The sequence below is a fragment of the Schistocerca americana genome, chromosome 6, assembly GCF_021461395.2.
Source record: "Schistocerca americana isolate TAMUIC-IGC-003095 chromosome 6, iqSchAmer2.1, whole genome shotgun sequence".
Taxonomy (NCBI): Eukaryota; Metazoa; Arthropoda; class Insecta; order Orthoptera; family Acrididae; genus Schistocerca; species Schistocerca americana.
This window is the reverse complement of record NC_060124.1, coordinates 306041157-306059428: the sequence shown is the minus strand read 5'-3', so window position 1 is coordinate 306059428 and position 18272 is coordinate 306041157. Positions and strand designations below refer to the sequence as shown.

General features: G+C 36.6%; 1 protein-coding gene across 2 annotated transcripts in view; it reads right to left on the bottom strand.

Moving 5' to 3' along the window:
- The window catches only part of LOC124619334 (striatin-3), an 86470-nt gene extending 68517 nt beyond the window's left edge, over nucleotides 1-17953 (bottom strand). For both annotated transcript variants that reach the window (XM_047145644.1, XM_047145645.1), the window contains exons 1-4: nucleotides 17477-17953; nucleotides 17140-17243; nucleotides 16878-17042; nucleotides 346-544 (exon numbers count right to left, since the gene is read on the bottom strand). In XM_047145644.1, the coding sequence (XP_047001600.1) occupies nucleotides 346-544; nucleotides 16878-17042; nucleotides 17140-17243; nucleotides 17477-17713 (705 nt within the window). In that variant the 5' untranslated portion in view covers nucleotides 17714-17953. The remainder of the gene's footprint in view (nucleotides 1-345; nucleotides 545-16877; nucleotides 17043-17139; nucleotides 17244-17476) is intronic.
- Nucleotides 17954-18272: the final 319 nt, after the last annotated feature.

Below are 18272 nucleotides of genomic sequence, written 5' to 3'. Positions count from 1 at the left end.
TCGAAATACTTTACTCCCTACCTCTATGATTCAACACAACCAGACATTTGTCTCCCCCCCCCCCCTTTCCCAGCTTCGAAACGGATCGCGCATGATCAAAAAAATAATAAATCAATTAATATAATCTCATTCAAAATAACCTGAAGACGATTTTTAACAAGAGTTCATTTTAATTTTGATAATGACTGATGTAGTTCTGGTTTTAGTTACATTACACTCCAATACTGATTAAATTCACATCTTGCTCCAACAATTTTATTTAAGTACAAGCTTTTATTTGTCACATTAAGAATAACAATCCAGAAGGAAACTACATACACTTTGAGAAGAAAAAGTCACAGCTACCTTCTTCGCTGGAGTCCGACGTCCCTGGCTTTCACTAGCACGTTTGTTAGAAGATTCATTCCCATTAACGTTTGTAACAACTGCAGCATTGTTCTGGTTTTCTTCATTTTCAGCATTGTTATTGATACCTAGTAGTGCTCTGACCCTATTTGATCTTACATCTATTATAGTATCTGTATAGCCAATTTCTTGAAGGTACCTGGAAGATAGAAGTAAGTATCTGTATTAATTGTTGCAGTAATGCCACGCATCCTAACAACTGGTATGAATAATGGGAAAATCTAATTTTCAAAATGGTCACTTTATTTTTCATTAATAGTTACAATAAACAGAACTCAAAATTGTCTCAACTGTCGTTTTACCAATTAACTATACAGTTAGGCACAAAGTCTAAACAATTAACATTTAGATTAATACACAAATCAAATAATGTGATTCGGTGCTTTTGAAAAGAGCATAGCAATACAGGTACACTGAGAAACACTGTCTGCATAGTGCCACTGTTTAACATTCTGTAACTCCTTATCACAAATGGACACAATGAAGTTGATATGCACAGAAACTCCTCAAGGAGCTAGTGTAGTCAGATTGAAGTTACAATTACAAATCTCACTGTTCATTTATTAGGATGATAGTGGGGGAGGTGTACAAGGAATCTTTTAATCCACAGTAGCACTTTTGTTTCATATTTCAGTCAATAGAATCCTGTTTTTTAATAAATACAGTTTACAGTGCACAATGTGCTCTACAAAAGAAGCCAAAATTTAGGTCACAAAAATAAAGAAAACAAAAAGGAAAAAAACCGTTACTTGAAATATATAAGGAATTAAACTAACATTTCAAATAACATTTCAACTAACATTTCAAATAAACAACTACTTTTGCTCATACGGAACAAGCAATTCACGCACAAAACCCAGAAAGTTATCTGAATAACTATGCCAATAGAAACAATTTTTCATCAAGTTGATTATATCACGTTAACAGAATCTTCCGTTGGTTCTTGGTAGAACAACATTATAATAAATGAAAAGCACCAGTTTGCTTTTGCTCCACAGTATTACTTGTATTGTGTTACCCGGTTTTTGGCTTACAAGACGTGTTACTTCTCTTCCAATGTTGTTTGCAAACATTGTAGCTTCTTTGGTGACAATACTCAGTAAATGTCTGCAGATGGCCTTGGAAGCTGAAAACCAATTAAAACAATAAAAGTAATACTGTGGAACAAAAGCAAACTGGTGCTTTTCATTTATTAAGCTCATTTTACATTAGCAACTCTCTTCTGAAACAATACTTGCTACTTACTCACGTAACAAATGAGTCACAAACCAAGTCATAAATTTATCAATGACTTCAATTATCAGTATTAAGAAGACATAGGAATGGCGGAGTATCTTCAATCTTATTCTCTTTGTTCATTCGGTGATCCGTTCTCCATCAGAAACGTGGTTGTGGTGGTTTGGTGCAACGGAACCCTCGTGCGAGTCTTCACCATCATTTGTTGACAAACTTATTCCAGTAAATTTATGATCAAACACTGGAAACTCCAGGTTGGAATATCAACAACATAAAGGTGACATTCCATTGCAGACAGGCACAGTTAAAAGACACATTAACGTTTGGCCACAGCATTAGTCAGAAAAAGAAAGAGGGGGGCGGAACACACACACACACACACACACACAAAAGACACATTAACGTTTGGCCACAGCATTAGTCAGAAAAAGAAAGAGGGGGGCGGAACACACACACACACACACACACACACACACACACACACACACACGTACGTTCATAGTGGTCTGAGCTGCCGGAGATGATGGCCATGTAGGCACACGATGTGCTTGCTTCGAGTGTGTGTGTGTGTGTGTGTGTGTGTGTGTGTGTGTGTGTGTTTTTTTATCCCCTCCTTCGTCTGATGAAGACTGGCTGAAAGCTAATTTGTAAGTGTGTGTGTGTATGTCTGCAACTTAATGTGTCATCATCTTTACGATAAGTAGCTACCTACCTTTTCTACACACAATTCATAAATTTATAATGATTTGTATCTTACAGTTATGCGGTTCTTTGCAGAAAAGACAGTACATTGCTTGCTACAAGAAACTGCATGTGTTCCAAGATAATTCTGTAATATCTTTAATATTCTTGGTGGTCTTTAAGCTGTGCATTATCAAAAGGTGCAAACATACGTACAGAGAAGTGTCTTAAAAACATTTGGTACTTTCTAACAAGACGTGAAAGAAGTTAGAGGAGGTAGAGGAAGAGGTCAAAGATTTGCCAGCAGTTACCACCAAAGATTGCAAAGTGAAGTCTTCCAGATTGCAAAGTGAAGTCTTCCACACTGCTGTCATGCTGCAGACATTAAGGGGACCACACCCTGCCTATCTAACCCATGTTCATTTAGGCAAGTATTTGACCCATTTCTGAAAAAACTATTTGATGCAGGACCTTAATATTTTTACTGTATGTTACATGATGCTAAGAGAGTCAACCGAAAATCTACTTATCCATTTTATAGTTTTTAAGAAAAACTTTTTTAAATTTATTAACAAAAAATATTAAGTTGTTTCTACGGAAAATATTTTTTGTGAACTTCCTAATGGGGGAATATTAATGAACGTAGTACCAGAGGTGGCTTTTTATGTTATGCGGAGTCTCTGAAAATTTCACTCATTTATCTATGATAGTTTCTTATATAATGGGGTATATGTACCGAAAATTTTGGTTTGCAGGAATTTGAATTTAAGGAAAAAACTTTTGAAATTTGTTAATTACAGTGAATTAAAACTGTCCTGCTTCATATGATGGCCCTTCTTTGGCCTCTAGCAGGTCTTCCTGCTTCTTTTTCACCTTCCTGGGTGTTTGTCTTGCTTTCTTGGCCATATTAGATGCAGATCTGTCTGCATCGGCTATCCTCATTTCATCGGAATGTTGCAGCCCAATGATCATATTTTCACCAGGATTAATTCCCAGCTTTTTCAGTACCCAACACTTTCCAATATTACCACAATTTAATATAACAACAGTATCATGAACTCCTTGTTTCATTGTATGCATGCCTACAAATACAGTTTTAGGAAGGCGGTTCCAAATTATGCTGTTGAAACATTCATTTGCGTTCTGTGTCTGCCCATGCAGACATTTCCTTAGAAGGTCAGTATGTGCCAAGTCTCTGAAAATAGGTTTAATTGCTGTAATAACAGCAGCAGGAAGAGAATGCTGGTGAGAATAAGATTCTCCAGTTGCCTAAGCCCTATTGTATTTGCACTATGAATTTTCTCCTGATGGACACAATCCATGACATGGCTTATAATCAGTAGAGGACTTATGGAAGAACACGGCCCAAACATCTCTCTTCACTGCCTACAGATTTTCTTTATTTCTCCTAATTGCCTGCCCATAGAATACCTGCAAGTTTTCTATTTCAGTTTTAGTTAACCGATCCTGTCCAGTCAACAATTTTCCATCATCTAATTTTTTTCCTCTCATATCAACAGTTAGTTTTCTCAGCCTCGTTTCCAAACATTTTTGAACATGGCCTACACATTCTATTTTGCTAATAATTGCATCTCCATATGGCTTAGAGTTCACCACATTGTTGTATGCCTTACTGTGACCACCGCCCAAATATTTGGTGTACCGTACGCCTCTTGTTTCTATGGAGCGATGAAATATTTGTTGTACTCCATGAACTTCCATACCACCACTTGTTCCTCTAAAATTAGCCCCACAGTTGTGTTCTTTATGTTCATTGACTTTACAACATTTGCAATATTTAGACATTATCTCCACAGCTAAAACTTTACTGGTGTCTACACTCATGGCAGTCACTATTCCATTCAGAGAAGTACGTCCTCTTTTCTGCAAACTTCCATCAAGTGCAACTGCAATATCCAAACATCCATCATTTTCTTCCACTGCTTCCCTAGCAGCCAGTTTCATGCTTTCCTCACTGACCTCATATATAGCTTTCTCTAATTTTGCAGTCAGTTTTTCAAATTTATTTGGTGGTTGATGTAAGTTCATCACTGAACAAAATGTTCTACTTGCAGCCATGCCCTTGCCAATGGATCATAAGGCATAAACTAATCTAGTATTTATTTCATATGGGCCACTTGCATCTGGTTTTGTAGAACTCATTAATGAAATCACAGCTGAGCATTTGGTGCAAATTAAATCCAAAGAAATTGCTAGGCCTTTTCTCCCACTGGCACTCTCACAAATTTTCACACTCTGTGACTCACCACACTGTCTACATTGTACAAATTTAGAAATTACATCTGACAATATTCTCAAATTTACAATAATGTTACTGCACCCCTCATCATTTACAGTAAATTCGATTTAACTCTCTTGAAATGGTGAGAGCTTCTTTGATGATGCACGTGTTGAAGAATTACAATTAGAAACATCATTGCCAGGCGACATAACCTCTTGTACAGAAAGCTTTCTAAACTTATTTCCTCTAAATTGTCATTTCTTGAAAATGCCTTTACATTTCATCATTTTCAATAAACACAACAAAACACACGTAAACAAGCACTGCAAACTTAAGTGTAACAACTGCTCGCAATCAGCAATCACACTTGAACAAAACTAACCGTGTGTTTGAAAGCGTGTTGTTTACAAACGGCAGAAACAAAAGAATACCGACCGTTGCATTCCAAGGATAGTCAACAAACTCGGGAGAAAAAAAAAAAAAGAAAAAAATCCCTAACATGCAATGTAGGGGATATAAAGATCTAAAATACATGCAGAAAAGCGGGCGACGAAAGTGGGCATGGCACGCAAACACACGTGGTAGGAAAATGCTCTTAAAAAAAAAAAAAAAAAAAAAAAATCCAGCAAATCCTTTTCAGAGTACTTAAATAAAATCTTAATCTATCGAAATATGAAAACTGAAAATCAATTTTTTTCGACCTGAACCCCAGTGTGGTCTCCTTAACACCTGCTTTCTAAACCCTTAACAGAGTGAAAACAACAGATTCTCTACAAAGAGTTGCATTTCCTGAATGTGTGATTGTTTCTATTGTGCAGTCTCACAAAGGTTCAGAAATTGTTATGGTCCTCTGCCCACGAATCATTAATCCAACATGACAAGGTGTAAATAGTAACTGTTTCCAATGTGTTGGTTCAAATGGCTCTGAGCACTATGGGACTTAACATCTAAGATCATCAGTCCCCTAGAACTTAGAACTACATAAACCTAACTAACCAAAGGACATCACACACATCCATGCCCGAGGCAGGATTCGAACCTGCGACCGTAGCAGTCGCGCGGTTCCGGACTGAAGCGCCTAGAACTATTCGGCCACTGCGGCCGGCTTACAATGTGTTATTGTGACACGGGAGGAGGGGGGGGGGGGGGGGGGGGGTGATGTACTATTTTATGTAAGATCCTTGTAGGTTATCAGGCCAGGAAACACCCTGAAATCAGCCTATAATATCAACATAAGCTACAGCACATGTACACCATGTGATGTGCTGAATTATCTTCTCACTGTCTTAGGACAACAGCTTTCACTAATATCATTAAGTTAACACATCCTGTAATAATCAAAGAAAAAAATACTTTTGAACACATTATGGAAAAACAAATTACAAGGGTTGGAACTTAAATAGTGGTAACTATTTCTTCACAACTGATACAAAAGAGTTACATATTTGCACCAGTTACTGTACTCCGAAAGTAGTCACCAGCGTTCTGTAGAACACATTGCCAACAATGTGGAAGGTGTAGTATACTGCTAGCAGAGCCTGTTCTGTTGATGGTGCAAATGGAGCGGTCTAAAGTTATGGTGATCCTGTCTAAAGTTATAGTGATTCTCATGTACAACTGTGATGGCATTAGCCTCATGCATTACGTTCCTCAACAGCAGACCATCAATGCACAGTATTACTGTTCATTTTTTGAGCATCACCTGCGACCAGCTTTGCAAAAGAAGTGGCGACACTTTCTGCCCATCCCACCCATCATTTTGCACAACAATGCATGGGCGCATACAGTGCAAGCTGTGGCTGCTCTATTTGGTCGATGGGACTGGGAAGGACTGTACCATCCACCATACACCCTGGACTTAAATCCTTGTGACTGATCTGATTCCGAAGATAAAGGAACCACTTTGTAGAATTCACTTCAGAACTGTTCCAGAGATTCAACAGGCAGTAGACAACTCCAATCGCACCATCAGCAGAACAGGCTCTGCTAACGGTATACTACGCCTTCCAAATAGATGGCATTGGGTTCTACACAACAACGATGGTGACTACTTTGAAGGAAAGTAACAGGTGCAAACATGCAACTCTTTTGTATCAGTTGTGAATAAATAGTTGCCACTATTTAAGTTCCAACCCTCATACATTTCAAATTTGATCTAAACTTGACCCTTACAATCACAGTTGTCTAATAGTATGAGACTGGGAAAAAATAATTAAAAAAAATTAATTGAACAGTGGAAAGTCTAGAATGGATAACAAAATGAGAATGATGGACTGCTACACCATGCTACAGAATCATTGATCTGCAAACACACACAACGAAAAGATTATTGCCTGCCTGCAGGCTGCACTTGTGTCTGACGTATGATGGTGAATGGGGGGGGGGGGGGGGGAGAAGGGTAGCAGTGCTGCTATGGAAGATGTCCTGAGGGGGAGGGGAAAGGAAGAGAAGAGACAGAAGAGGGAAAACTGAAAAAACTTAGTAGCTGGGCTACTGGACTAGAAAGTGTGGGCAGTGCTGGAGTGGGAGCTTTCAGCACAGCTTCCCGACTCTTGTAAAGGTGGAAGGGCATGAAAGGGAAGTCTTGGCTGAGAAGGGAATAAGAGAGTTGTAACTTATCCACAATGTTATTCTATCTGTACATTGAGCAAGCAGTAAAGGAAACCAGAGAAAAGTTTTGATTCAGAGACAGTAAAAGACTCGGAAGAGCAGTTGAATGGAATGGACAGCACCTTGAAAGGATGATTTAAGATGCACGACAAATGCAAAACAAGGATAACAGAATCTAGTAAATTAAATCAAGTGATACTGATGGAATTAGATTACAAAATGAGACACTAAAAGTAGTAAATGATTTTGCTATTTGGAGAGCAAAATATCTGTTGATGGCCAAAGTAAAAAGCATATGAAATGTAGACTGACAATGCAAGAAAAGCGTTTCTGAAGAAGAGAAATTTGTAAACATAGAATATAGAATTGTGTTAGGAAGTCCTTTCTTAAGGTATTTGTCTCAAGTGTAGCCACGTATGGGAGTGGAACAAGGACGATACGAAGTTTAGACAAAAACAGAATAGGAGCTTTCAAAATGTGGTACAACAGAAGTATGCTGAAGATTAGATGGGTAGATCACTTAAATAATGAGAAGGTACTGAACAGAACTGAGAAGACAAGAAGTCTGTGGCACAACTTGACCAAAAAAGGATCACTTGATAAGGCACACTCTGAGATATCAAGGGATCACCAATTTAGTATTGGAGGGAAGTGGGGGAGTAAAAAATTTGAAGGGAAACCACGACATGAGTACAGTAAGCAGATTCATAAGGATGTAGGTTGCAGCAGTTATTCAACGATGAAGAGGCTTGCACAGGATAGAGTAGCATGGGGTGGGGAAAGTTACCTATGTAGTTCTCTAAGGCTCAATCATGGGTGCACTACTGTCTCCCAAATGTACATGACCTTCCATCGAATACCCAACAAGCAGAATTAGTACTCGCCGTGTATGACAATGTTCCAATTAATTCATACATACACACAGCAAAAGAAGAAATAGTAAACTATGTGTAATTGTCTTGTTTTCTGTGAACATTCTCACTCAGGTCAAAAAAACATTCAGTTAGGGTGCAAGTCTCGAGTTGGGCCAGTGGCATACTTACATGTTTCACGCAGGAATATTGTCAGTGCCTGCCATGAGACATGATGGGAATTAAACAGTATGTGTCAGCTGTTTGTTCTATGCAAATAATGAGAGAACAGCAGGTAAACATATTTCGAAGAAAGATGCAAATAAATATCACATACTCACGTTAATGTACCACAATGTCAGAGGTAATAATACTTTCCGAAAGAAAAAGTGAAACACTGCAGTTAATAAGGGTTATAAATTTAATTATTCCCTCTCTGATTCACTGCTACTTAAACTGTGCTAGCTGCTGGTAACCAAAAGACACACTAGCAATCCATGATACACTCAGAGAGGGGGAAGTGAAAATTTTTTGATGATCAAGACAATAAATTTAATTGCTCATCTAGCTGGCAGCCATTTAAACTGTGCTTTCAGCCCCAAAATTAATCAATTTCATAATTTGTAACATACTCAGAAAAAAACCCAATGAAATACCTGTGACAATGAATATTATTAAAATAACTCCTGCTTGTTTTATAATGCAACCTATCCACAACTTCATAATTTGTGACATGTTTGGAAAAAATTATTCATCACAACAAAGGTAATTAATGAAACTGCTTGATGTTTCTTTAGCAGCAAATTAAGATGTGCTACTAGCTCCCTACCTAAGTAGAACTTGCTACTACCTAACATGGTTAAAATAAAAAAAAATTAAAAAAATTGTGATAATGAACATTAATGTAATTCTCCTTGTTTATTAGCAGTAAGCTATGCAAGCTGCATTACTAGCTCCCAAACTCAGCAGACTGTCATAGTCTGTCACGTGTTCAGTGGGAAAAAAAAAAAAACAACTGAAATAGTTTTGAAGAGAAATATTAAGTTTCTGTGAATCAAACTGTCACATCCCTTGCGTAGACCTCAGGATAAGCTGCAGGTCACACTGTCGCTAGGTTTTTTTTATGTTACACGTTCGCAAGTAGTGTCACAGTCCAACATGATGTAGACCTCAGGGCAAGCTACAGATCAGTGTCGCCACAAGAAGGTTTTTCAGCTATCAGATGTGTTGGCTTCACTAACTCACAAGTAAATGTTCACACCAAACTTAACAACCTAAGTGACAATCAGAAAAAATAGTCAAATATTTGTGGCAACCAAAAATATTCACAGCAATGAAGAGGAAGCAAAATTAAATTTACAAATTTCATTCACTTGCATTATACGCCAATCCAGCAGCCCATAAAAATGTATCATTTCGATTTTGTTTGCTCCACACATATTCAAAGCGTTACCTGTCAAAAAACGTCTTTCACCATCTTGTTCCATGCAGGGACCATCCAATTGCAGCCACCGTGCCTTATGTACTATGCGTATGGGTATCTGTTGCCACATCCTTGAAAGTCTGCATCTACATCAATACTCCACAAGCCACCTGGCTTCTGTGTGGCGAAGGGTACTTTTGATACCACTAACTGATATCCCCTTCCCCGGTTAATGGCATGTGAGAAGAATGACTGTTGGTAAGCCTCTGTATTAGCTGTAATTTCTTGAATTTTTTCATTGTGGCCATTTCACAAAGTATATGTGGGAGGCAGTAATATGTTGTATGGATCTTCACAGAAAGCATTGTCTCAAAATTTCAATGTTAAACCTCTCCGTGATGCACAAAGCCTCTCTTGTAATGGCTGCCACTGGAGCTTGTTGAGAATCTCTGTAATGTAGACTAAATTATCCTATGAAAAACACGTTGTTCTTCATTGGATCACAGCAATATGCTTGAATACTTCGTCTCTGGAACATTTATAGCAGAAAGAATGTTGTCTCTGACAAAATACTCTCTCTAATAATTTTCAGGAGCTTTCAAATGCTTTGTCACAATGCTAAAAAACATTTGATTGTGCCTCTTTGGACACCCCCAAAAAGCCGATCTGCCTGGTTTCTGGCCTCTCCCTTAAACTACTACTACTACTCTAAAATTCATCGCTCTCAACAATTAGCCCTTCACCACGAAGTTTCTTGTTCCATTACACACATACTTCCACATAAAATGCTCTACAAAACTGTCTCCAATCGATGACAATAAGCTTGGTTGAGTCAACTTCTCGGCACATACTTCTCGGCACAAACCAACAAATATGTAAATGTAGAATGGTAAAAATTTTCAATCTGCTTCCAGAAATCTCATGAACTCCTTTACATAGAAAACTTCGAAAATTGACAGCTTTTGCTACACTTCAAGAAGATTCGATCCAAAGAAACCTTTGACTCTTTCCGCCCCATTTCTCCACCTCATCTGATACACTTTCATTCTTTGTCAATTAATCCACGAGATATGCTCCACTGGATGCCATCACCATGCAGAACTAAATCACTTCAATCACTCCTCTTCGTAAAATATACTGTCATAATCATATAAAAATCTCACCAAATACACGCACTATATTGATGACTAAAGTGGAAAGCGCACAGTTTGGAACTCTTAGAACAACTTAGTTCAACCACATTTACACTTAGAATCAAAGTAAATCCTAGAGAGAGAGAGAGAGAGAGAGAGAGAGAGATCAATAAGTTGACATATTCTGCATATTTTCATTCAAAAATGTCCTATGAAATAATGATCTGCAGTAGCTCATCTTCAACAAAGAAGGGCTTCATTACTCAAAAATGTGTTGTAAGAATAATATATGGTGCTCACCCACGAACATTTTGTAGCCATCTGTTTAAAGAGTTAGGCATTTAGACTATTGTTTCACAGCATACGATTTACATAATTGCAATATCAGAACAAAAATGGCATTCATTACTCCACATTAAGACTGTCTAGTACAAAATGAAGTGAACAACGTTGCAGCCAAAAATTTTGATCACTTAACCAGTGATATAAAATGTCTGACAGACAGCAAAGTAAAATTTGAAAACAAACTGAGAAAGCTGCTTCTTGAGAACTCCCTGTATTCTATAGAAGAATTTCTGTTATTGCAAAGGGTAAAAGATAGTCTATAGGAATTACTAACTCGCATCTGTATATCTTTCAGAAGGGAAAAAACTTAAATGCTCAGTATGTAGCCATATTTATCTGTGATATGAGCGTAAAACACTCATTCTGCATCCTTACAAGGTACTGTGCAAATGATACACAGAACATGAAACGAACTTTCACCTCCCACCATCCAGCAGCATAGCTTCAGGCTTCAGGAAGTGTATGCCTCTAAATGCAAAGATTTTTAGTCGCTTCACCATGACATATTGATATCAGTTGAAACAAAATTTAGTGTTACTAGTCACAATGTTGACAATACACTGAATTTATATCTGCCTATGTAAAGATGATCTTTAGAAGATGGCACCCACTGATAAGTACAGTGACACAGTGCTCTTAAGTAGGCAAAAGTTAAATAGTGCATTATGTAAAAAGTGTCAGAAACAGGTTATAAAAGGAATTCGGTGTGTGAAATGCAACATGTGGCTGCATGAAAGGTGTGCAAAAATGCACCTAAAACTTATTAACAACGATATTCACTGGTCGTGCCTTGACTGTTTGCAGGACGAAAACACAAAACTAGAATCTACAGCAAATTCACAGGAAAATAATTGAAAACATGCTTCGTAGGAACATTGACACTTTAAAAGCAGAATTATCATCACAAAAGCAAGAGCACTGACCTGGAACGCGGAATTTTTTTTTTTTTTTTTTTTTTTTTTTTTTTTTTGCAAAACAGTAGTCAAAAGACTAAATTAACCTCAACAACAGGTGTAATGATACAGTTACTGGCTCAAACAACAAGGCTGCTGGACCTAAGGAAGAAATTCGTGCAGAAGTCTCAAGAACCAAAAATAAATAGAAGTAGACAAGCATAACTTACAGTTAAAAGAATTCAATATGTCTCAGTTAATGACAGAGTGAAAAAAATGAATTCCTTGTTATATATGATTCTCTGCTGAAAAATTTTCTGGTACCGAATTCCACAATAAATGTTCGTCCAGGAATCGAGACCCACCAGTTGAAGAAACACGTTAGCAACATACATAGCTTGCAGGATGGTTCAGCAGAGGCACCTCCGAAGAATTACAAAGGAGTCTTCATCCAAGTAGGTACAAATTCTATTAGAAGCAGCACTGAAGATGAAATGGTAAGTGAAACACGAAATTTACTTCTATCTGCCAGTAACCTCTACAAAACATCTAGAATCTACAGCAGATCTATCAGTGATCGATATACTGAGAGAATAAAGAACGATTTAAACAAAAATTGTAATAATCTAGGAGCTGTGTTCATAAATCCAAGTAAATGCTAAAGCAATAAAAGTTTGGGTGAAGACAGTCTACATTTAAATAGGTTAGGATTCAAAATTTTCAGTAAAATGTTTACAGATACATGTAAAATTCTGTAATATAGCGGACACTTTAATAATGGGTATGAGAAACAGTATTTGGTAATGAAAACAGCAAAACAAACTCGTTCCCAAGAAAGCATATGTTTGAGACCATAAGTACAAAAGAATGTCCCTACATAATGACTTTTCAAACAAAACTCACGAAGCGGACAAATTACAAATTATTATATCTGAACGTAGGACTATCCAAGTTATTTGCCTCAATGGACATTGGCTTATACCTGGCCATATTAAAGTTCTTAATAAAATGGAAAATTTTGAATTAGCCAACAGCTTTTGTAGACTAGAGAAATCACATTGAGGCTCTTGCATACTTACTCATTCTGCTATAAAATATTAAATAAGGAATGATTTTAATCATTTAAATGAACAGTGTACATATGAAAGCTGCTGCACAGACTTAAGGGAACTAAATGATGATGTTTCTATTTACAGAGTACCAGAGAAAGCTAAAATTGAAGCTTTTCTGGTGAAATTTCATTGCCTGCTTGAAAAATTCAGTAAAGAAAAAAGAAAAGAATAGCTGCCAACTTCAATACTGATATCACAGTTGAAAGCAACAATGTGTCCAAATTCACAGACTTATCAATAAAAAAAAAAACACTTGCTTCAAAATGAATACCATGCAACTCACTAGGGTAAATGCACAGTCTGCTACCTATATTGATAATATTCTAAAAATTATGTGTTTGAAGGTGTTCATATTCTGCATAGATTTAGGAATCTGACCATTTTGTATTATTCATTTAACAACCAAAAATTAAGAATGAAATTCCACATAAAACAAAAGCCAAATGAAAAGTAATTTCAATGAAAATAATTCAATTACATTTATAAGTACGTTAAGAGAGGTTGAATGGCCTTACAACAGTTATTTCGAGTAATAGTAACTTTAACCATTTAAAAGTAGCTTTCTTGAAATATTTAATGAAACTTCACCTAGAACCACATGCAACAAAACTACTAACAAACTTAAATGGATAACCCAGTGTACAAAAATTTCTAGTGCCAGAAATAGGAAACTCCACAATGAACAGAAATATACTAAAAAAACAGACATTTTACTGAGTATGTTTGTCATTAAAAAGCTACATTTAAAGAAGTTGTGAAGGTAGCCAAACAAATGGCAAACAAGAAGTTCGTTGTACAACATGAAAGCAGGACAAAAGCAGTGTGGTCTGTTGTCAAATCAGAGTTGACTGTCTGAGTTAGTAGTACTGAAATGTCTAGGATAAAATAGATGATAGCTTCATTGTAAACTCACCTCAAATATCAGAATGAATTCATTTAAATTCTTCATAAGTATGGCAAAGTCAGATGTCGATTTATCAGAGTAGAGTAAATCTCTTTGGAATCCAATCTTATGGATTTTAAAAAAGTCACAATAAAGGACTTGGAAAATGTTGTAACTATCATTAAAAAATTAAAACTCTGATGGGAGGGATGGGACACCAACTAAAGTGAAAAACGATGCGGCTTAATGGCACCTCTACTAACTAAAACATTCAAATAGTGTTTTGAACAGGGATGCTTTCCCAATGTTTTGAAGTATGCTGAAGTCAGACCCCTGTTCAAGAAAAGGTCGAGGGAAGACATGGGAAATTATCAGCCTATTTCTACTCTTCCAGTCCTATCAAGAGTGTAGAGAAAGTAGCTGCAAACAAGATCAAAAAACATTAACGTAAAAAAGGATACTATAAGTAACCAGATTTGGATTTCAACGAGGAAAAAACACTCTGCATGCAGTTAATAACTTTACTGAAAAAGACGGGCAAATCATTGAATCAGAGAAGTAAAGTTGCAGGTATATTCTGTGATCTCACAAAAGCATTTGATTCCATGAACCATGATTTGCTGACATACAAATTAGATAAACATGGGAGTAAGGACAATGCTCTAAATTGGCTAACATTATATTTACATAACAGAAAACAAAGAAAGAGTAACTACTATCTCAGATGCAGTAAATTATTAGTCTAAATGGAGTACAGTACCGCAAGGTGTGCCTCAAGGCTTCATTTTGGGGCCAATCCTGTTCCTATTCTATGTAAATGACTTACCCAAAAATATAAATTCCGCATCATTTCTGTTTTCAGACGACACTTCTGTTTTAATTAAAGATGACTAAGAAGAAAAAAATTCCAAGCGCCATCGCAAGCACACTGGATACCTTAGAAAACCGGTTCAAGTTAAGGGGGGTGAAACTGAACATTGCTAAAACCCATATGGTACATTTTAGAACCAAACATTCAAAATGTGTGGAACTTAAAATACAACATAACAATCAGCCTATGAACGAAGTTGACTAGGTTAAAATTCTGGGACTAAATGTGGCCAAGAACTTAAGCTGGAATACACATATTCACTTCCTATCACATAAACTAAGCACTTTTGCATTTGCAATACAAATTCTAGCAAACTCCACTAACTTGAGTACACGAAAAATTGCTTATCATACTGATTGTGAATGTCATTAGATATGGGATCATTTTCTGGGGAAGTCGAAGCAGTCTATCGCAAATACTGAAACTGCAAAAGAAAATTGTCTGATACATATGCACTGCACAGCAAACAATCTTATCACCAATTATTTCAGAAACTTCAAATCCTAACTGTTCCCTCCATATAAATTTATGAAATTATAATCTTCCTACACAGCAGACAAAAAGTATTTGAGGAGAATCATTTTAACCAGACATATAACACAAGAAATAAAAATAATTTTATGCTATCCACACACCAGTTGAAATTATGTGCACGGACTCCGCATTATATGGGGATGACAATGTATAACAAGTTAATGAGCAAAAACATATTTAATATGAAGCCACAAATTTTAAAAATGAGGCTACAGCAAATTCTGTGGGAAAAATGCTACTATTCAAGAGAAGAGTTCATAGAGAATGAAATGATAGTTCAAGCAAGGGGTAATTGTTAGATGTATTGTATGTATACGTAACAAAATTGTTTTATATCTAAAAACAAAGATGATGTGACTTTTATAAGTTTGCTCTCTAACATGTGAAATCCATTTCCTAATGACACTACTATATTTCTATCTATCATAAAAGGTGTGCAATAAACAGCAGAAAAATATGTAAATGCTTTTGGATTTGTTCAACACAGATTGTAAACACTGATAAAACTTGTCTTGAATCTAATCAAAAGTAGCCAAGCAAGATTAAATGAGAAAATTACAGAAAAAGTCAGTGATGACAAAATGTCCATTCTGCAGGTTCAGTATGACATTAAATGGGATACACATATACGTCATGTGTCACACAAAACTCACCAGTAAGATACGATCTGATGATACTAAAATACAAAATGAAAACAAACAGTGGCACTAGCAACTCTAAGCGCAATTCCATTCACTATGGAATCATTTTCTGACGTTACACTACTTGGATCATGAACTTGTTTAGAATGCAAAAGACGAGCATCGATAATTATTTGTGTGTTTTTTTTTACAAAAAAAAGAAAATCTTGTAAACAAGAGGATACCAAATCTCCATTAACTTTTTCCTGATCATCCTACCAGAAAACAGTACTCCACTGTAGCATAACATTATACAATAACACATCATTAGATGAAATAAAAATTGCTCCAGAACCAGTACTTGTGAGAAAACTAAACACATTCTCAGCTTTAATTCTGTACAATAATTTCTAAATGCGCACTATTTTTCGTCTACTGTAGATTCAAACAACTATGCACAGTGGATTGCAGAGTATCTGCAAAGATGTACATGTAGGATAGTTTAATGATGTTTCCCTGTTTTCCTGATTTGGTTTATACTAAACATTATGTTATTTTGACAATTCTAATGACACTTTTGTTACAACCTATTGTGTATGCTAAAATTGGGCAAACAAACATAACACACAGACCATGGAAGTAACAGCATTGTTTGGACGGGGAGGGCAGAAGCTATCTTGCTTTAAAAAAGCCAACAAATTTACTTCGTTTATCAGCAATAGTACCTGGAAGTGGCAACTTAAATAAAATTTTTATGTAAACAGCTTGTGCTGTTAAAATGGTGTGCTTTTAAATTGGAAGCACCCTTTATTGTTTGAACTGGTATCTATGGAGATAATTTTTTTGACAACAACAATCCCAAATTCTCATTTCTGACACATTCATTTGTAATGCCAAATGATAATATTTACTTAATGTATAGATGAAGAGAGATCTAATATTCCTATTTTTTTCAATTTATGGCTAGAACTTTTTAAACCTACAGTCCTACTTCACTGTTTAAGTGTTAAGACAAACGCAACAGATACTGCTACTCACTGTCTTAGAAGCTGCCTGCCTTGCCTCCAACTAACATTGCTTACTGTAGTGAAAGGGGCCTCTCCATCAACCGGTGCTTCAGGCCCACCTGGTTCATCAAAAATTGGAGGTTTAACATCACCTTGCTGTAATTCTGTACCATATTTTAATTTATGATACTTTGCCCTGCAACAAGAGACTTACTATTAGTACCAAAACCTCAAGCATTTATCCTACACGAAGATAAGAGCGAAAGTACACAACTAACAAATTACGAATGTACCTTTCTTGTTTGAGAGCATATTCCAACATTTTTATTCTTCGGACCAAATCATTTTTCAAATTTTCTTGACCTTTCCTTTCGCCCTGAAGAAACGCTATCCTGGCCTGTGTAAACAGTGATACAGTCAGTCACCAAACAAGTGCGTCATTTTAGTAGTACATTGTAAACTTGACACTTGGGAATCAACTAAGTTGTTTTGCCTAATAGTAGGCCAAACCAAACGTGTCATGAATAAAACACTAGACACTAAGATGTTATGTCCTGGAGATGGCAGTGCTGTACGCAGATTAAAAACTGAAGCTTCATGTTCTAAACCATCTATTAAGTAGACATTTACCTGCAATTCGGCTCTATCCACTTCCCACTGCGATCTCTCCATTTCGAACCTTGCCCACTCATGTTGAATGAAATGCAGTATTCCTGGTATAGAATATTGCGTTATTTGACTCCCTTCTTCATTTTGTTTGTTTCCTACGTTGACTGCACCACCAGAAGGTCCCAACTGTCCATTGTGGTTTTGTGACGGAGAACTATCTTCCATTGTAGATCCACCGCACTGGCTGGATATCTTCATGACATGGCCGCCATTAAAGCAACTTCATGAGCTCTAATTAATACTTACAGATGGAATCTAATACTTAAACTAAAATCCACTGCTAAGATGTCATTCTCTCACATTATTTACACACGCTTTTCGTCAGTATTTCCAAATTATTACGACAATTACGTATTGTGACACTCAACTGACTACTGTCAACCGCATTCATGGAGGAGAATACAGACTGCCTTTCGGCTCCCCTCGGAATTTCTGCTCCACTCGGCTCTTTCCGTCACGGTCACGTCAAAGATTTTCTTCTAGTGTCTGTGACATGGTCGTGACTGTAAGTAATTATATGAATTGAATAATTAGCTCATACTTGCACCGTTCATCTCTGAAAAGTGCTCGTTTGTCTGGATCCCTACAAATTTATTTGTTTTTCATATTTTATTTCTGAGGTGATTGACTCTTTGCGCCTCTCGCGGTCATGTCAAAGATTCTAGCAAAAAGAGTGAGTATCGTACTGAGTAAACAGCGGAGTAGAAATTAGTGAACGAAGTGTGATTTCATTGTCAACTGGTTGTTGTTTGTTGTA